This window comes from Dendrobates tinctorius, unplaced genomic scaffold (genome assembly GCF_039654945.1).
Source record: "Dendrobates tinctorius isolate UK_male_01 unplaced genomic scaffold, ASM3965494v1 ptg000135l, whole genome shotgun sequence".
Lineage (NCBI taxonomy): Eukaryota > Metazoa > Chordata > Amphibia > Anura > Dendrobatidae > Dendrobates > Dendrobates tinctorius.
The window spans coordinates 13188672-13207817 of NW_027361803.1; the positions used below are offsets into that span (position 1 = coordinate 13188672).

A 19146-nucleotide genomic window follows, 5' to 3' on the forward strand; every position below is an offset into this window, starting at 1 on the left:
TACCTGGATGGTGGGATACCACACCTCAGGAGGCGGTGCAGTACCTCTGTGGCGACTGAGCCTCGGGGCGCCACAAGTACAAAGCAGGATACAGAGGCGAGAGTCAGGACAAGCCGGGTCACACACAGCAAGGCACACAAGCACAGAGCCACGACGATTACGGAAGTAACCTCAGTCAGCAACCACAAACCGAGTATACGGAAGTATCACTTACACCAGGCCCAGGAACTACCAACATTAAATAGCCACCCCAGAGCCAAAAAGAAGCAAACTAAAGTTAACCCTGACCTGACCAGGATGGAAGCGGAACCATCCTGTCCAGGGTCATGACACCATTCTTCCCTAGACCACCAGGGATTCAGATATAAACATCATTCTGCTCTAAACCACCAGGGCTTTAAATCAAAGCCTCTTTCTGCCCAAAACCACCATGGATTCAGATATAAATCCCACTCTTCCCTAGACCACCAGGGATTCAGACAAACTCTTTTCTGCACAAGACCACCAGGGACTCAGACATTAACTTCTAATAGCTTTATATTACCATGAATGCTGAAATTACCGTGTTTAAAGTTCTAGACCACCAGGGAGACTCAAATTAACCCTTTAACATTCCTAGACCAAGTAGAGAATAACAGGAATAGCAGGAAGCTCCGGTCAGATGTCACATGAGTGCTGCAGCCAATCAGCCGCCGCCGATCATCTGCAGCCTTCACCGTTCCCTCATATGGAATAGTTAAACCCCTTTAACCCCTAGACGCCAGGAATGGGTAACCTGTTCACTACATTAGACCAGTCCCTATGATTAACCTTGTGGGGTACTTTTTTATTACCTGAGTCATGTACTTTTGGGTAATAATAATGTTTGCAAATGGGTTTCATTAGTAAAAATGTATTGGCATAACTGAGCTCGATCCCACTGGGAACTTATAACTTTTTCTTTCTTTTTCTGAGCTCGGAGAGGGAAGGGAATAAAAAAAGTTAGAAACTCTACATCAGTAGGAGCTCACTGATGGATCCTCAGTTGACTCATTCTGCAGCCAGCAATGAGCTTTTAAATCAAAGAGCCTGTGAAAGCCAAACGGTGCAAAATATTTAATGATACCCAATTGCAAAAAAGTTTATTTTTATCCCAATCTACATGACTTTAAATCATTTGGTGTATGGACTATAGAACGTAATATCCATCAGAGTCAAATGTTAATTAAGATGTAAAATAATATATAAGATACACAGATGGTGGAGAATAAACAGAGCTGGTGCCAGCAACTGGCAGTCCTATGTAAGGGTCGGGAGGGGCCACTCAGCCCTTGTGCACCCTGCATGCATGGAGCGGGATCAGCAGCGGCGTCTTACAGCCAGCGTCGATTGCTGCCGTTTAACCCCTCGAATGCCACTGTCAATTGTGACAGCGGCATTTAACTGGTTGAAAATGGCGTGCCAATGGTGTGGTCTTTGGCCTGCTGAAGACCCCCACGCCTGCCCTGTTTGTACCCCATCGGCCGGGCTTGATTTTACCATACACTACAATGTTACAGTATTACTGTGTATTGAACAAGTGATCACAAGTCACCAGAGGGTGTAATTTTTATTTTTTTTAAATGAAAACCATCAAATAAATTTATATATATGAATATTTATTTAAAAAAAAATATATTTCTCAAAAAGTATGTTTTTTTTTATTATTGATGATGATGATCAATTATTATTATTGACTACCTTCATCAGCCTGCTGTACACTGTGCTGCCAGCAGGGGGCGCGCTGCGCTCACTCTCCACAAGCACTCGCCGCTGCGCCCTGTGCTCTGGGTAACGGTCGCTATGGTTGCGGTTGTCATGGAGAGAGGACGCGGCCTGGAGGCTCTGGTGAGCAGAGCAGAATACCGAGCGGCGGGTGATGACCCCGGAGCGGCGGAGCCATGACCGAGATCATCTGCCAGTGGCTGAACGAGGAGCTGGGACTGTCCCGGCGCGTGGGTGAGTCTTGTCCGGACATGCTGGTACTTGTAGTGCCCCAAGTCTGCATCCTGTGTCCAGGAGACCTGGCAGCCGGACTGACAATCACTGTGGGAGCTGTGGAGGCAGACATGACAGTTGTCAGCTCTCCCAGGTGGAGGGCATCAGGGGTGGCTGATACATACCTGGGGGTCTCCAGTAGTGATGGGGTTAATGAGTCCATCTGAGGGGGTCTCCAGTAGTGATGGGGTTAATGAGTCTGTCCCAGGGGGTCTCCAGTAGTGTTGGGGTTAATGAGTCCGTCCCTGGGGGTCTCCAGTAGTGATAGGGTTAATGAGTCCGTCCCTGGGGGTCTCCAGTAGTGATAGGGTTAATGAGTCCGTCTGTGGTGGTCTCCAGTAGTAATGGGGTTAATGAGTCCGTCTGTGGTGGTCTCCAGTAGTGATGGGGTTAATGAGTCTGTCCCTGGGGGTCTCCAGTAGTGATGGGGTTAATGAGTCCGTCTGTGGTGGTCTCCAGTAGTGATGGGGTTAATGAGTCCGTCCCTGAGGGTCTCCAGTAGTGATAGGGTTAATGAGCCCGTCTGTGATGGTCTCCAGTAGTGATAGGGTTAATGAGCCCGTCTGTGGTGGTCTCCAGTAGTGATGGGGTTAATGAGACTGTCCAAGGGGGTCTCCAGTAGTGATAGGGTTAATGAGTCCGTCCCTGGGGGTCTCCAATAGTAATGGGGTTAATGAGTCCGTCTGTGGTGGTCTCCAATAGTGATGGGGTTAATGAGACTGTCCAAGGGGGTCTCCAGTAGTGATAGGGTTAATGAGTCCGTCCCTGGGGGTCTCCAATAGTAATGGGGTTAATGAGTCCGTCTGTGGTGGTCTCCAGTAGTGATGGGGTTAATGAGTCTGTCCCAGGGGGTCTCCAGCAGTGATGGGGTTAATGACTCCGTCTGTGGTGGTCTCCAGTAGTAATAGGGTTAATGAGTCCGTCCCTGTGGGTCTCCAGTAGTGATGGGGTTAATGAGTCCGTCTGTGGTGGTCTCCAGTAGTGATGGGGTTAATGAGTTCATCCCTGGGGGTCTCCAGTAGTGATGGGGTTAATGAGTTCATCCCTGGGGCTCTCCAGTATTGATGGGGTTAATGAGTTCATCCCTGGGGGTCTCCAGTAGTGATGGGGTTAATGAGTCCTTCTGTGGTGGTCTCCAGTAGTGATGGGGTTAATGAGTCTGTCCCAGGGGGTCCCCAGTAGTGATAGGGTTAATGAGTCCGTCCCTGGGGGTCTCCAGTAGTGATGGGGTTAATGAGTCCGTCTGTGGTGGTCTCCAGTAGTGATAGGGTTAATTAGACCATCTGTGGTGGTCTCCAGTAGTGATGGAGTTAATGAGTCTGTCCCAGTGGGTCCCCAGTAGTGATAGTGTTAATGAGTCCGTCCCTGGGGGTCTCCAGTAGTGATGGGGTTAATGAGCCCATCTGTGGTGATCTCCAGTAGTGATGGGGTTAATGAACCTGCCCCAGGGGGTCTCCAGTAGTGATAGGGTTAATGCGTCCGTCTGTGGGGGTCTCCAGTAGTGATGGGGTTAATGAGTCCGTCCCTGATGGTCTCCAGTAGTAATGGGGTTAATGAGTCCATCCCTGGCGGTCCCCAGTAGTGATGGGGTTAATGAGTCCGTCGGTGTGGTCTCCAGTAGTGATAGGGTTAATGAGTCCATCCCTGGGGGTCTCCAGTAGTGATGGGGTTAGTCAGTCTGTGGTGGTCTCCAGTAGTGATGGGGTTAATGAGTCCGTCTGTGGTGGTCTCCAGTAGTAATGAGGTTAATGAGTCCTTCTGTGGTGGTCTCCAGTAGTGATGAGGTTAATGAGTTCATCCCTGGGGGTCTCCAGTAGTGATGGGGTTAATGAGTCCTTCTGTGGTGGTCTCCAGTAGTGATGGGGTTAATGAGTGTCCCAGGGGGTCCCCAGTAGTGATAGGGTTAATGAGTCCGTCCCTGGGGGTCTCCAGTAGTGATGGGGTTAATGAGTCCGACTGTGGTGGTCTCCAGTAGTGATGGGGTTAATGAGTCCGTCTGTGGTGGTCTCCAGTAGTAATGAGGTTAATGAGTCCTTCTGTGGTGGTCTCCAGTAGTGATGAGGTTAATGAGTTCATCCCTGGGGGTCTCCAGTAGTGATGGGGTTAATGAGTTCATCCCTGGGGGTCTCCAGTAGTGATGGGGTTAATGAGTCCTTCTGTGGTGGTCTCCAGTAGTGATGGGGTTAATGAGTCTGTCCCAGGGGGTCCCCAGTAGTGATAGGGTTAATGAGTCCGTCCCTGGGGGTCTCCAGTAGTGATGGGGTTAATGAGAACATCTGTGGTGGTCTCCAGTAGTGATGGGGTTAATGAGTCCGTCCCTGGGGGTCTCCAGTAGTGATGGGGTTAATGAGTCCGTCTGTGGTGGTCTCCAGTAGTGATGGGGTTAATGAGTCCATCTGTGGTGGTCTCCAGTAGTGATGGGGTTAATGAGAACATCTGTGGTGGTCTCCAGTAGTGATGGGGTTAATGAGTCCGTCCCTGGGGGTCTCCAGTAGTGATGGGGTTAATGAGTCCGTCTGTGGTGGTCTCCAGTAGTGATGGGGTTAATGAGTCCATCTGTGGTGGTCTCCAGTAGTGATGGAGTTAATGAGTCTGTCCCAGTGGGTCCCAGTAGTGATGGGGTTAATGAGTCCATCTGTGGTGGTCTCCAGTAGTGATGGGGTTAATGAGTCTGTCCCAGGGGGTCTCCAGTAGTGATGGGGTTAATGAGTCCATCTGTTGTGGTCTCCAGTAGTAATAGGGTTAATGAGTCCGTCCCTGTGGGTCTCCAGTAGTGATGGGGTTAATGAGTCCGTCTGTGGTGGTCTCCAGTAGTGATGGGGTTTATGAGTTCATCCCTGGGGGTCTCCAGTAGTGATGGGGTTAATGAGTTCATCCCTGGGGCTCTCCAGTATTGATGGGGTTAATGAGTTCATCCCTGGGGGTCTCCAGTAGTGATGGGGTTAATGAGTCCTTCTGTGGTGGTCTCCAGTAGTGATGGGGTTAATGAGTCTGTCCCAGGGGGTCCCCAGTAGTGATAGGGTTAATGAGTCCGTCCCTGGGGGTCTCCAGTAGTGATGGGGTTAATGAGTCCGTCTGTGGTGGTCTCCAGTAGTGATAGGGTTAATTAGACCATCTGTGGTGGTCTCCAGTAGTGATGGAGTTAATGAGTCTGTCCCAGTGGGTCCCCAGTAGTGATAGTGTTAATGAGTCCGTCCCTGGGGGTCTCCAGTAGTGATGGGGTTAATGAGCCCATCTGTGGTGATCTCCAGTAGTGATGGGGTTAATGAACCTGTCCCAGGGGGTCTCCAGTAGTGATAGGGTTAATGCGTCCGTCTGTGGGGGTCTCCAGTAGTGATGGGGTTAATGAGTCCGTCCCTGATGGTCTCCAGTAGTAATGGGGTTAATGAGTCCATCCCTGGGGGTCCCCAGTAGTGATGGGGTTAATGAGTCCGTCTGTGGTGGTCTCCAGTAGTGATGGGGTTAATGAGTCCGTCTGTGGTGGTCTCCAGTAGTGATGGGGTTAATGAGTCTGTCCCAGGGGGTCCCCAGTAGTGATAGGGTTAATGAGTCCGTCCCTGGGGGTCTCCAGTTGTGATGGAGTTAATGAGTCTGTCCCAGTGGGTCCCCAGTAGTGATGCGGTTAATGAGTCTGTCCCAGTGGGCCCCCAGTAGTGATGGGGTTAATGAGTCTGTCCCTGGGGGTCTCCAGTAGTGATGGGGTTAATGAGCCCATCTGTGGTGATCTCCAGTAGTGATGGGGTTAATGAGCCCATCTGTGGTGATCTCCAGTAGTGATGGGGTTAATGAGCCTGTCCCAGGGGGGTCTCCAGTAGTGATAGGGTTAATGCGTCCGTCTGTGGGGGTCTCCAGTAGTGATGGGGTTAATGAGTCCGTCCCTGATGGTCTCCAGTAGTAATGGGGTTAATGAGTCCATCCCTGGGGGTCCTCAGTAGCGATGGGGTTAATGAGTCCGTCTGTGGTGGTCTCCAGTAGTGATGGGGTTAATGAGTCCGTCGTTGGTGGTCTCCAGTAGTGATGGGGTTAATGAGTCTGTCCCTGGGGGTCTCCAGTAGTGATGGGGTTAATGAGTCCGTCCCTGTGGTTCTCCAGTAGTGATGGGGTTAATGAGTCCGTCTGTGGTGGTCTCCAGTAGTAATGAGGTTAATGAGTCCTTCTGTGGTGGTCTCCAGTAGTGATGAGGTTAATGAGTCTGTCCCAGGGGGTCTCCAGTAGTGATAGGGTTAATGAGTTCCTCCCTGGGGGTCTCCAGTAGTGATGGGGTTAATGAGTCTGTCCCTGGTGGTCTCCAGTAGTAATGAGGTTAATAAGTCCTTCCCTGGGGGTCTAGTGCAGGGAAAGTGTTAAAAGACTGGTCCCTGGGGGGCCCCATGATGAGTATGTGTCATGTCTCTGCTTGCATAAGTATAACAGACACATCCCTGGTGGTCTAAGGCAAGAAAGGATAAGGGGCTGTTATTGCTGGTCATGGAGAGTGAAAGGGTTAATTAATGCTCCCCTGCTAGTGCAGAGCTGCATGCTTGAGAATGAGAATGGGTAGGGTGGTAGACAGATTAGAAGGAGACCTAGGGCGATGCAGCACTGTGGAGAGGACGGGTAGGGTGGTAGACAGAGATGAGGAGGAGACGTAGGGCGGTGCTGCACTGTGGAGAGGACGGGTAGGGTGGTAGACAGATTATGAGGAGACGTAGGGCGATGCAGCACTGTTTAGAGGATGGGTAGGGTGGTAGACAAATGAGGAGATGTCGGGAGGTGCAGCACTGTGGAGAGGACAGGTAGGGTGGTAGATAGAGATGAGGAGATGTAGGGCGGTGCAGCACTGTGTAGAGGATGGGTAGGGTGGTAGACAGATGAGATGGAGATGTAGGGAGGTGTAGCACTGTGGAGAGGACGGATAGGGTGGTAGACAGATGAGGTGGAGATGTAGGGCGGTGCAGCACTGTGGAGAGGACAGGTAGGGTGGTAGACAGATGAGGAGGAGATGTAGGGTGGTGCAGCACTGTGTAGAGGACGGGTAGGGTGGTAGACAGATGAGATGGAGATGTAGGGAGGTGCAGCACTGTGTAGAGGACGGGTAGGCTGGTAGACAGATGAGATGGAGATGTAGGGCGGTGCAGCACTGTGGAGAGGATGGGTAGGTTGGTAGACAGATGAGGAGGAGATGTAGGGCGGTGCAGCACTGTGGAGAGGACGGGTAGGTGGTAGACAGATGAGGTGGAGCTGTAGGGAGGTGCAGCACTGTGGAGAGGATGGGTAGGGTAGTAGACAGATGAGGAGGAGATGTAGGGCGGTGCAGCACTGTGGAGAGGACGGGTAGGGTGGTAGACAGATGAGGAGGATATAGATGTAGTCCAGAGAAGAGAATCATGAATATAAAAACAAAAGACTTTATTTGAGATCATTAAAAATATTAAATACAAAAAAAGAAACAAAAGTGTCCAGTAGGAGGGGCCCTCATAACGGAATACAGAATCACATAGCAAAAATAGTAAATATAGAGCTCCTAAAGTTCAATAACAAATAATAAATGTAACGGGGGCTTCCTATCTCAGGTCCCTCTTTCAGTACCACCCCGTGTTTCCGGAGGTCCGCTCTGCGTTGGCTGGAGTCTGAATGAATGACGCTGGCTGGAATTCCTTGGTTACATGGGCGCATATAAAAGATCACTGCTTCTCCATGTATTTCCAGTCTGACAACACTTTACTCACAGGACACAGAATATATCACACAGATACAGAGGGCAGGCCAATAGACAAGCGTCAGGCCAGACATGCATTACAAAAGCCGCAGGTGGCCGGAGCCTGTGGATGTTTACCGTGGGAATTACAAAGGTGGGGGGAGGGCGGACACTGCTGATACATTAAGGACAAGCATCTCATATAGAACCTATTATGCATACATATAACTGCACAACATATTCTGGGTGCTGAGTGGTTCTGTAACACGGCTCTCCTTTTCAGCGACGCGATCGGCATGCACAGTCTGATCCTTAACGGAACGGTTTGGGGATGACCGAAGTTTATGGGGTTGGTACAAGTTCCGTTTGTCGACTTAGTCCATCGGCGTTACCGTTTTGTTTGCCGGGTCTGTAGTGGATGGTGAAGTCCAGAGGTTGTAGGGCTAAACTCCACCGCAGCAATCTGGTGTTGTCTCCGGAGACCCGATTAAGCCAGACTAGGGGATTATGGTCCGTTAGGAGGGAAAACTGTCGTCCATACAAATATGGTTGCAACTTCTTGAGTGCCCATACTACCGCCAGGCACTCCTTCTCGATGGCCGCATAGCTTACTTCACGGGGCAGTAGTTTCCGACTCACGTAAGCTACCGTGTGTTCTTGGCCATCCGGCCCGACTTGGCTCAGTACTGCCCCCAATCCAAACATAGAAGCGTCTGTATGAACCAGGAAACGTGTAGTTGGATCGGGTGCGGCCAATACAGGGGTATTGGTGAGGGCGTCCTTTAGTTGGCGGAAGGCTTCCTCACACTCTGAGGTCCAGGTTACCTGGCAGGGTTGGTTCTTACAGGTCAAATCAGTGAGGGGCTTGGCTACGCTGCTGTAATTGGGAACAAATTTCCTGTAATACCCCGCTGTCCCTAGAAACGCCATGACCTGGGTTTTAGTGCGTGGGATGGGCCACTTGGCTATGGCCTCAATCGTGGCTGGTTCTGGTCGCTGTTTCCCACTTCCCACCCAATGCCCTAAATACTGAACCTCTGCTTTGCCAACATGACACTTGTTTGGGTTCAGGGTGATTCCGGCCTGGTGGATCCTGTCCAATACTGTCTCTAGGTGATTTAGATGCTCTTCCCATGTCGCACTGTAGATGGCGATGTCGTCCAGGTAGGCACAAGCATAGTCCTGGAGACCATCCAGAAGCCGGTCAGCCAGCCTTTGGAAGGTCGCCGGGGCATTCTTCATCCCGAATGGCATAACTGGAAACTGGAATAAGCCGAACGGGGTGACAAATGCCGACTTGGGAATAGCGTCAGGACTAAGGGGAATCTGCCAGTAGGCTTTGCAAAGATCGATGGTGGTCAAATACTTTGCCCCCGCCAGCCGGTCTAACAATTCATCCACACGCGGCATGGGATATGCATCCGTCACTGTTTTCTCATTGAGCTTACGACAGTCTACACAAAACCGTGTAGTCCCATCCTTCTTGGGCACTAACACTACAGGGGGTGCCCAGGGACTATCTGACTCTTCAATGACCCCTAAACGCAACATCTCTTGTATCTCTTGTCGCATCCCCTCTCGTACAGACTCAGGGACGCGGAAGGGGTTTTGTCGCAGGGGGGTCTGATCCTGGGTCTCAACCTTGTGTTGTGCCAGGCGAGTGTACCCTGGTCTCCTCGAAAACATCCTCTGTCGCAGCCTCAACAACGCCTCCACCTGCTGTCTTTCCCGGGGGCCTAGGTCTTCACCCAAGTGTACCTGGTCCCATGTTTTAGACTGAGTTCTTTCCCCTAAGACATCCGGCAAGGGAAGTCTGGCTAAATCCTCTGCTTCAGGTGCACAGATGGTCACTACCTCTTCAGGGCGCTCCCGGTAGGGCTTCAGCATATTCACGTGGAACATGCGGATAACCCTGGGGTCGTCACAATCGGCGATATTATAGGTTGTCGGCTATTTTCCCCACTACCTGGTAGGGCCCCTGCCATGCAGCTTGGAACTTATTCTGCTTAGTGGGCTCTAACACCAGGACCTTCTGTCCTATTTTCAAGGTGCGCTCTCTGGCCCTCCGATCGTACCATACGCGCTGGCGCCGCTGGGTCGCCTGCATGTTCTCACGTACAGCCTGGGTCAGCGCCTGTAGGCGGTCACGGAATTCCAGCACATAGGGTACAATAGGTACCCCTTCTATGAGGCCCTCCCCCTCCCAGTGTTCCAGCACTAAGTCTAGGGGTCCCCTTACCCGTCTCCCGTATACCAGCTCGAACGGGGAGAACCCCGTGGAATCTTGGGGCACCTCCCGATAGGCAAACAGGAGGGGTGGCAAGAATTTCTCCCAGTCCCTGTAGGTCCTGGTAAAAGTCCCAATGAGCTGTTTTAATGTCCCGTTAAAGCGTTCACACAACCCATTGGTTTGCGGGTGGTACTGGGCGCTTCTAATGGACTTTACGCCACACAGCTTCCACAGTTGGTCACCTCTGCTGTAAACTGGGTACCCTGGTCCGAGATAATCTCCCGGGGAAATCCAACCAGTGAGAAAACCTGAAGCAGGGCGTCCGCCACCGTCTCTGCCAGTATGTTAGGTAATGCAACCGCCTCTGGATACCGTGTGGCATAATCTACCACTGTCAATATATACTTTTTCCCAGACGGACTGGGTTTGGCTAACTGCCCTATCAGATCGACCGCTACTCGGCTAAATGGTTCCTCCACAATGGGGAGGGGGCGTAATTTGGCCTTGCATCGATCCCCCCTCTTGCCAATGCGCTGACAGCTGTCACAGGTCTGGCAGTACTGACGAACATCATAGGTTACCCCCGGCCAAAAGAAGTTTTGTGTCAGACGATGCCTGGTGCGACTGACGCCGAAGTGCCCAGCCAAGGGTATATCATGAGAGATTCGCAGTAGTTCCTGCCTATACTTCTTGGGAACTACCAGCTGTTGTTTTATAGTGGGGCTCGTCCCTGTGTGGTGCTGCTCTGTGATCCGGTAGAGAAGTCCCTGCTTCCATACAAACTGTTCCCCTTCCAGTACTCCTCTCCCCTCCTGTGCTTTCCCACGATATCCCTACAATGAAGGATCCTCAAGTAACTCCCTCTTAAATTCATCTGGGGTGGCCCAAGAAATGTGTCTGGCTATGGGAATACATGTAGGGCTGGGATGTCTTACCTGGACCTCCTCTGAGTGTGATTCCGCCTCCGCAGCTCGAGCTTGTCTCCGGGTGGTCACAGGGGGGACCAGAGGGGCAACCGAGAATGCAGACAACATGAGCCCCAAGTCATTTCCCAGCAAGACGTCTGCAGGCAAATCCTCCATCAAGCCGACCTCAACAAGGCCATCCCCGACTCCCCAGTTCAGGTGAATACTGGCAGTGGGCAGTCGATGTATGGCTCCCCCTGCTACACGTACTGCCACTGTCCGGTCCGTCTTCTCTTTGTCCCGGACGAGATGAGGCTTCACAAGGGTCAAAGTTGCCCCGGAATCTCTTAGTCCCTGCATACGTTTCCCATTAACCCACACGACCTGTCGATGCTGTTGTCGATTATCTGCCCGGGCTGCCTGCACGTGGTCTACTTCATGCAGCACTTCCTCCATCTCTTCCACCCCTTGGTTAGTCGTAGCCCCCAATGCCGGGTCAGCTTTTCCTTGGTGGCAGTGTACAGCAGCCCGGCTGAAGGTAGCTGTTCCCGCCTTTGGCCACTGGGTATGCTGAGTCCGGTTGGGACATTGTCTTTGCAGGTGGCCCAGCTGACGGCAGGTGTGGCATCGCTCCCCAGGGGGACTGTGGTAGGCCGGGATTCTAGCTGGTACCCCTACAATCTTCGGTGGTTTGGGGCCCTCCAGGTCCATGGGCAGGCCCCTAGCAACCATCTTTGATCCGGACAACTGAGGCCTCTTGGCATCATGATGTTCATCGGCCAGACGAGTGGCTTCCTCAAGAGTCGTTGGCCGCCTATCCCGAAGCCATTCCTGTGTCTCGGGGGTTAGTCCATTAAAGAATCGTTCTAACAAGAAGAGCTGGAGGACGTCCTCCTTAGTGGTTGCTTGGCTCCCTTGTACCCACAGTAGCAGTGACCGCCGTAATTTACAGGCCCATTCAGCGTGGGTATCGGTTACGCGTATTATAAGTCCGCGGATCTTTTGGCGGTATGCTTCTGGTGTCAGCGCATACCGGGCCAAAATCACTTCTTGGATCCTCTCATAGTCCATACAGTCCTCATCAGGTACCGTGCGATAGGCGTCCACTGCCCAGCCTGTAAGCTTGCTGGCCAGAATCTGAACCCGTTCCTCCGACTTTACTTGATGAAGGGCACACTGCCGCTCAAAGTCCTGCAGAAAGCCATCAATGTCTTCCTCTGCCTCCCTCAACTGTCGGAAGGCATTATACTGGATCTTTTTGTGGCTTACTGTTGAAGGTACCTGGTCGAAGGCCAGAGCTCCCCCTGCTCGCTGACTCTGCTCTCTCCGCTCTGCCATCTCCATCTTGGCCAGCTCCACTTTGGTCCGCTCTGCCATCTCCATCTTGGCTAGCTCTATCCTGGTCCGCTCGGCCATCTTTTCCTTCAGATCAGTACGCACATCAGCCATCACCTCTCGTATGATCTCTACTGCATTGTTTGGGCCATAGACAGCCAGTCTGTTCTTTACCTCCCTCTGGAATTCAGTCTCCTCCACGTTCACATTGGGGGGCGCTGCACTGTCGTGTTCCATGATGGCTGCTATCAAATCCGCCTTTGTTTTGTTGCTGGCGATCAACCCTCGGGCTTCCACCAGATCTTTTAATGTAGTCCTCTTTAACTTCTGGTAGTTGTTTTACATTCATTCCTTTCCTCCTATAGAAGGGGTATCATATCCCGCTGGCTGCCACCAGTGTAACGGGGTCTTCCAATCTCGGGTACCTCTTTCATTACCACCCCGTGTTTCCGGAGGTCTACTCTGCGTTGGCTGGAGTCTGAATGAATGACGCTGGCTGGAATTCCTTGGTTACATGGGCGCATATGAAAGATCACTGCTTCTCCATGTATTTCCAGTCTGACAACACTTTACTCACAGGATACAGAATATATTACACAGATACAGAGGGCAGGCCAATAGAAAAGCGGCAGGCCAGACATGCATTACAAAAGCCGCAGGTGGCCGGAGCCTGCCGATGTTTACTGTGGGAATTACAAAAGGTGGGGGGGAGGGGGACGGCTGGGCGCAGCCTGTGGGCTGATGCATTAGGGACATGCATCTCCCATGGAACCTATTATACATACATATAACTGCACAACATATTCTGGGTGCTGAGTGGTTCCGTAACACGTAACAATAAACTTCCCATATAAAACGGGATAATAATAGGTTCATCACTCGTCCCCCAGACACGCCCCCAGAAGAAGCTAGGGCGAAACGTGCGTTGGGTGGGGGGGGTCACTTGGCCGGCGCTGACTCTGGCACTGGTTTCTGTCTTGCTGTATTGCAGGCAATGTATTCTACTTACTTATTTATGTCATCATATGTTGGGAAACTCCTTTTTAAAATCCATTGAGGATCCTGCACCTTGAATGTGTGGAACGTTAATTGCATCCCTTATATGGTGCAGGAGCGTTATGATTTTATATATAGGGAGTCTATTGTATTGACAGTCACTTGTGCTAGGGTCACTTTTGCTCCTAATAATTTGTATAGCAATTGTTCACTATACTTCCTACTCTAGGATTGATTAATATCCCGTTTTATATGGGGAGTTTATTATTTGTTATTGAACTTTAGGAGCTCTATATTTACTATTCTCGCTATGTGATTCTGTATTCCGTTATGAGGGCCCCTCCTACTGGACACTTTTGTTTGTTTTTTTGTCCTTAATATTTTAATGATCTCAAAGTCTAGTGTTTTTATAGTCATGGTTCTCTTCTCTGGACTACGTGTTTCGTAAGTCCGCCTGTGATCGTATATTGTCTGTAGTGCCATACCTGTTGTGTGATGATATATAGGTACTCGTTGCTCGGGATTTCTGTAAAATAATGCTTATCCTGTAAAATACTCAGGACTAGTTACCAGATAAAAATATAGTGGTTTATTTGGATTCTTCCATCAAAGAAAGGTTATTACAGAAAAACAGGTGAATAAAAATAAGTGAAAGAGATATTGTCCGTTGTTCATAGCAAAGCAGCATGTATTCTTCTTTCTCTCCGGGATCTCACATGGCAAATGGCGTCTGTCTCTCAGTTCGGCTTCTTCGTACTAAAGTAACATACCAGCTGTTGAGTTATGTCATCTTGCGTCTGTGTCTCATGATGGTGAGGGAAGAAGAAGAGCGACCTCTACAGTTAGCCATGAATTATATACGTCTCCTAAAGCACGTGGTCTCTACATATATGGAGCTGTCTTTCTACCATGAGCCAAGCTTAAAAATAGCCTATGTCGTGTAAGCTAAAGCAATGTACAGAACTGAGTCTTATAAGAAATTAACGGATTATTAATATTTAACAATTCCCCCTTTTGAGGGAGACAGACATTAACTGGAACCCTCAAATATAACGATCTTTTTTCTTCTTTTCTTCTTCTTTGACAAAATAATTTAATATCAATAATAATAATAATAATAATAATATCAGATTACCGTTATAAGTACTCAATGACATAATTGATGTGAATTCATGTTATGGTAAGTCGTGAACAATATTTATATAAAATATGTATAATTATACTTCCCTAAGTCTAAATTGAAGCATCTCAGGTCCAGTCATCATCTGATGTCATCTGGTCTTCATTTTGATGTCTTCTGTCCTCTTCTTGGTTCTTTTAAAAATACAGTTTTTCTATAGCATATAGAAATTGTGTTGTGTATCAAATCAAAGTCCATAATTTCAAATGTTAATACGAAAACAAAGTCTATGCAGCTTTAATATCTGTGCAGTGTCATCTTTAAAAACCTGGGCTTATATTGGCTCGCCTTGGATATTCTGGAATCCTCCATCGGCACTGGTCTTTGAACAGGTGTGACGTCTTTGGTCAGCAAAGCAAGGGTTAAAATGACTCTTCCTTGCTAAACATAGCACCATAACCAGTCCTTGTCCTAATGCACAGGACATATGTCAGGGTTGTAGCTTCCTGATAATTACCTTCATTGTTCACCAGCTTTCATCGAAGCTTTTCAGGTGATTGAAAACCTCTGGAACTTGATAAGAACGTGATAACACAGTTCATCTCAGCATCATAGGATCATCGTCCTCTGGTTGTCAGGTTAGACACTTTAATCGTGACTGTCGGTGGTGGATACTGCACTTGTGACTGTCAGTGGTGGATACTGCACTTGTGACTGTCAGTGGTGGATACTGCATTTGTAATTAACACAGTTCATTACTCAGTAATCATAGCTTTGTTACCTTCTGGGACTTCTGGATCGCGGCATTCTTCTTCTTGCAACTGATAAAAATCAATGAAGTTTAGAAATGTGAAAAGTCTTTATTAACATAATTTCAGTATCTTGCTTGAAGTCTTCATTCCCTAGTCTATACCAAATCTGGTAATTTTCCTATCCTATAATATCACAGCGTACCATAGCAATCAGTAATATCCATAAAATTATTATCAGAATTTGTACCATATATGGATTTCAATATTTGAAATAATAAACCAATAATAAGTGATAATACATTATTATCCGTATTTTTTCATGTGATAGAACATTTTTTTTTATGTCATAGGTGTAATTACCTTTTTCAACCCATAGGTGTCACTGTGTTTTATGTAACCAGTGTTATCATCTTTATTAATAAGGACTATATTTATTATACTAATAATATGTAGGAATGTAAAGCCATGAACCAAAATAAGAATATATGAGTGAGCGAATGAATGAATAAAAGAATTGTTGCATATAACTCAGAAGTGAAACATTTTCCTTAGTAAAAGAACCATATAATTGCTATATTTAATGAAGCAATATTCTCAGTAGATATTACTTTACTAAATATTGGTGAAAGAATTAAAAATAATGAAAAATAAGAATAAAAATAAAAATAAGAATAAGGCCTTTATGTTGATGCAGAGTAGTTATGTCTTCAGTAACATATACCCTTAATATTTCCATGATCTGGATTATTTCATAATTGTCATAAACTTGTGTTATCAAAATATTCAAATTATGCAACTTTGCATGTAATTCCTCTTAGTGTAAAGAAATGACTCTTTATAATACTTGTTATTATACCCAATACTTATACCATTGTACCTTATTAATATTCTTTCCTATTAAAATGTGTGAAGAAGAGGTATTAATCAAATGTGATGATGTAGTCAGGATCAAAAACATATTTTCCCCCTTAATACCAAAAAATATTGTTCTATGAAATAATTCATTTATCAAAACCAAAATAAAAATAATTAATGTATAAATTATGTAAATATTATACTTGCTTATACCATTATTTGTCTGAAGATGTGTAACCATCAAAATTAATTTGAATATCATAAAATTATTCTTTGGAAAAATTAATTTGCATAAACCATTTTGATGTGCGATTGCACTTTGCACTTATCCACAATTAACTAAATCAAGAAATAATTACTATAGAAATACAGAAATATATGTTGTATAGATAATATTTCATTATATATCCTAATATTCTAATAATTTAACTGATCTGCATATTTCTCCTAAAGATAAAAGCTTTGGGTTTTTTTTTTTTTCTTTCCTCATTCAGAATCCTGAGGCCTCATACAAACGTATCACATTACTCGCTCAGCAGCTGCTCATACACTCAGTCACTGTCACTCAGACTGTGTCACATATTAACTTTAAACCAAATACCTCACATATGAAGGTGTGATGAATACACGTATTTTAACCCAAATTATCCTAATTATCAATGCATTGTAAACTATTTCAATTTAGTCTCTTAATTTCTTTGAATATTCCCCACATGACATAAATATATGTATATGTATACTTGACATTTAGGCCTGGAAAAAAAATTCCATTGCTTTGCAAAAGTTGAGACCCCCTTAAAAATTCTTTTCCCAAAGAACAGGGACATAGTATACTGGTCTACTTGTATTATTAGAACAAGGTTCAAATTCCCCTGCTGTGGTTGTCATTCAAACCATGCAGTAAAGCACACACCCAGAACATTTTAAAAAGCAATTAGTTATTTCCTTTTAAGGGTTAGATATATAAAATCATGCAATATTGCAACTTCCTGTGTAAATAAAGGCATAAATCCTTGGAAGAGAATTTTTCTCGATTAAGTCCTGCTTTGAAATGAAAATTCTAAGGAAACATAAAAAATAAGGTTAATATCATATTCATATTCTAAATATTATTACTGATGTAGATTTTAATTTTCATTAAAAAATACAGTTCTACTATTTCTACTTCTACAAACACTCTATATATACTGTATGACTATGTATATATCCACAAACCATAAAACTACAGGATTATACTCTATAACTCACTAATTGTATAACACTGTTACACAATATATATTACTTTTTTCCTAGCCAATTCCTACACCCATACTTATTTCTCTGCAAAAAATATCCTGAAAGGTTCTTGCCATTTTAAAGCTGATAGATTCTTGGAGCAGAGTATTCAGTTTACAGGCCATGATGTCACTCACCACCTGTTTCTGTCTGTTAAATTCGGCCATCTTTGTTACAGAAAGAAAATCAGAACTCATCATTTTTCTTAATTCAATTTGTGTCTTTTCGGTGATTCTTTGCATCATTCCATATGGCTTATAACAAACATGTGATTTTCTTTGTTCTTCATATATTTGCTTTTGGGGAAAACTCATTTTAGAAGGCTTTGCTAATACAGGCTTCTGATAAGATTTTACTCCGCCTGTCTTTACAAAATTAGCACAATGTACTTTCCTCTCACGATTCTCGTGTTTTCTGGCAAAATCAAGGGATTGCGCACATTCAAACAAAGAATCTTTTTGTGACGCAATAACACGAGATGCAGGATTTAGAAACCAAAATTTGCTTACAAAACTCCTTATGAGGGACGGTGTTTTGACATTCTCACTCAGCATTTTGTACAAACGTTCATATATGGACATGAACGTAAAAATACATTCCTTCCGACCAATTCTTAATTTTTGAAGAATATCAATATCTGGATGATTTTCATTTGATGAACAAAAAATGAGAATTTTTAATCTGTCTTTATCAGTTAAATTCTCATGTGTTTCACCAGATAACTTTAAAGACAATCTCCTAGCAAAATTTACAGGGATCCACATTTTGAACAACTGATTCTTCTCCTCGTTAGATAAATCAAATTTATCAGTACAACTTTCAAAAATCTCAGAGTTTCTACAAACATCTATTTTGTTGTCATAAGCAGGAATTATTTGGCATATCTTTATCAAAGTTTTCCTTCGGATTTGGGCCTGTGAGTCGTCTATTTTTAGTGGTACATCTTTCCCTTGTACGTCCTCTACGTCAGTTCTGAAGTCTCCTCCTACTTCTCCATCTTGTTCCACGTCTGCAAGGTCACCTTCAATAACTGCTGCTACTGACACTTGATTACAGTCAATCTCACTAACTTTACAGCCAATCTCGAGAACATCACAACAATCATTTTTGGATTTCTCTGACACAGATCTATGAAATATATCTACCATCTGTAGAATATTTTTTAATCTCTCTCTTTCTCTATTGAAAAACTTAGAATCTAACCTCTGATTCTCGAGTTCACACTCGGCATATAAACTTAACCATAAAACTTCTGAATTAGAATTGTCTACAGACTTAAATTTCAATTTACTCTGCTTAGCAAGACAATTAATGACATCCATTTTATCTTACCTTGAAATGTCTCAGCTTGTTCCTTTGATGGACAACGCTGGGTTCCTGTCTTGGTTTCAGCACGTCTGACACTTTGGCACTTGTTGTACTTCTCAATCTATCTGGCAATTCTTACTTCTAGGTTCTGTGTGATTCTTGTAAGTAGTGGAATTCCCGATAACTTGCACATATGATTTGACGTTAGCAAAGTCCAATCCCCCGTGTGGGCAAGTTGAGGGAAATCCGCAAAAAAGTACAAAAATTCAGATCTGGCTGGCTCTCCAATGTAAAATAATGCTTATCCTGTAAAATACTCAGGACTAGTTACCAGATAAAAATATAGTGGTTTATTTGGATTCTTCCATCAAAGAAAGGTTATTACAGAAAAACAGGTGAATAAAAATAAGTGAAAGAGATATTGTCCGTTGTTCATAGCAAAGCAGCATGTATTCTTCTTTCTCTCCGGGATCTCACATGGCAAATGGCGTCTGTCTCTCAGTTCGGCTTCTTCGTACTAAAGTAACATACCAGCTGTTGAGTTATGTCATCTTGCGTCTGTGTCTCATGATGGTGAGGGAAGAAGAAGAGCGACCTCTACAGTTAGCCATGAATTATATACGTCTCCTAAAGCACGTGGTCTCTACATATATGGAGCTGTCTTTCTACCATGAGCC

General features: G+C 46.0%; 1 protein-coding gene across 1 annotated transcript in view; it reads left to right on the forward strand.

Annotated features, from left to right (window-relative positions):
- The first annotated feature begins 1843 nt into the window (after positions 1-1843).
- Positions 1844-19146, forward strand: part of SPEF2 (sperm flagellar 2) — a 127444-nt gene continuing 110141 nt past the window's right edge. Inside the window, exon 1 of the mRNA XM_073543926.1 lies at positions 1844-1977. Coding sequence (XP_073400027.1) covers positions 1920-1977 — 58 coding nt within the window. The 5' untranslated portion in view covers positions 1844-1919. The remainder of the gene's footprint in view (positions 1978-19146) is intronic.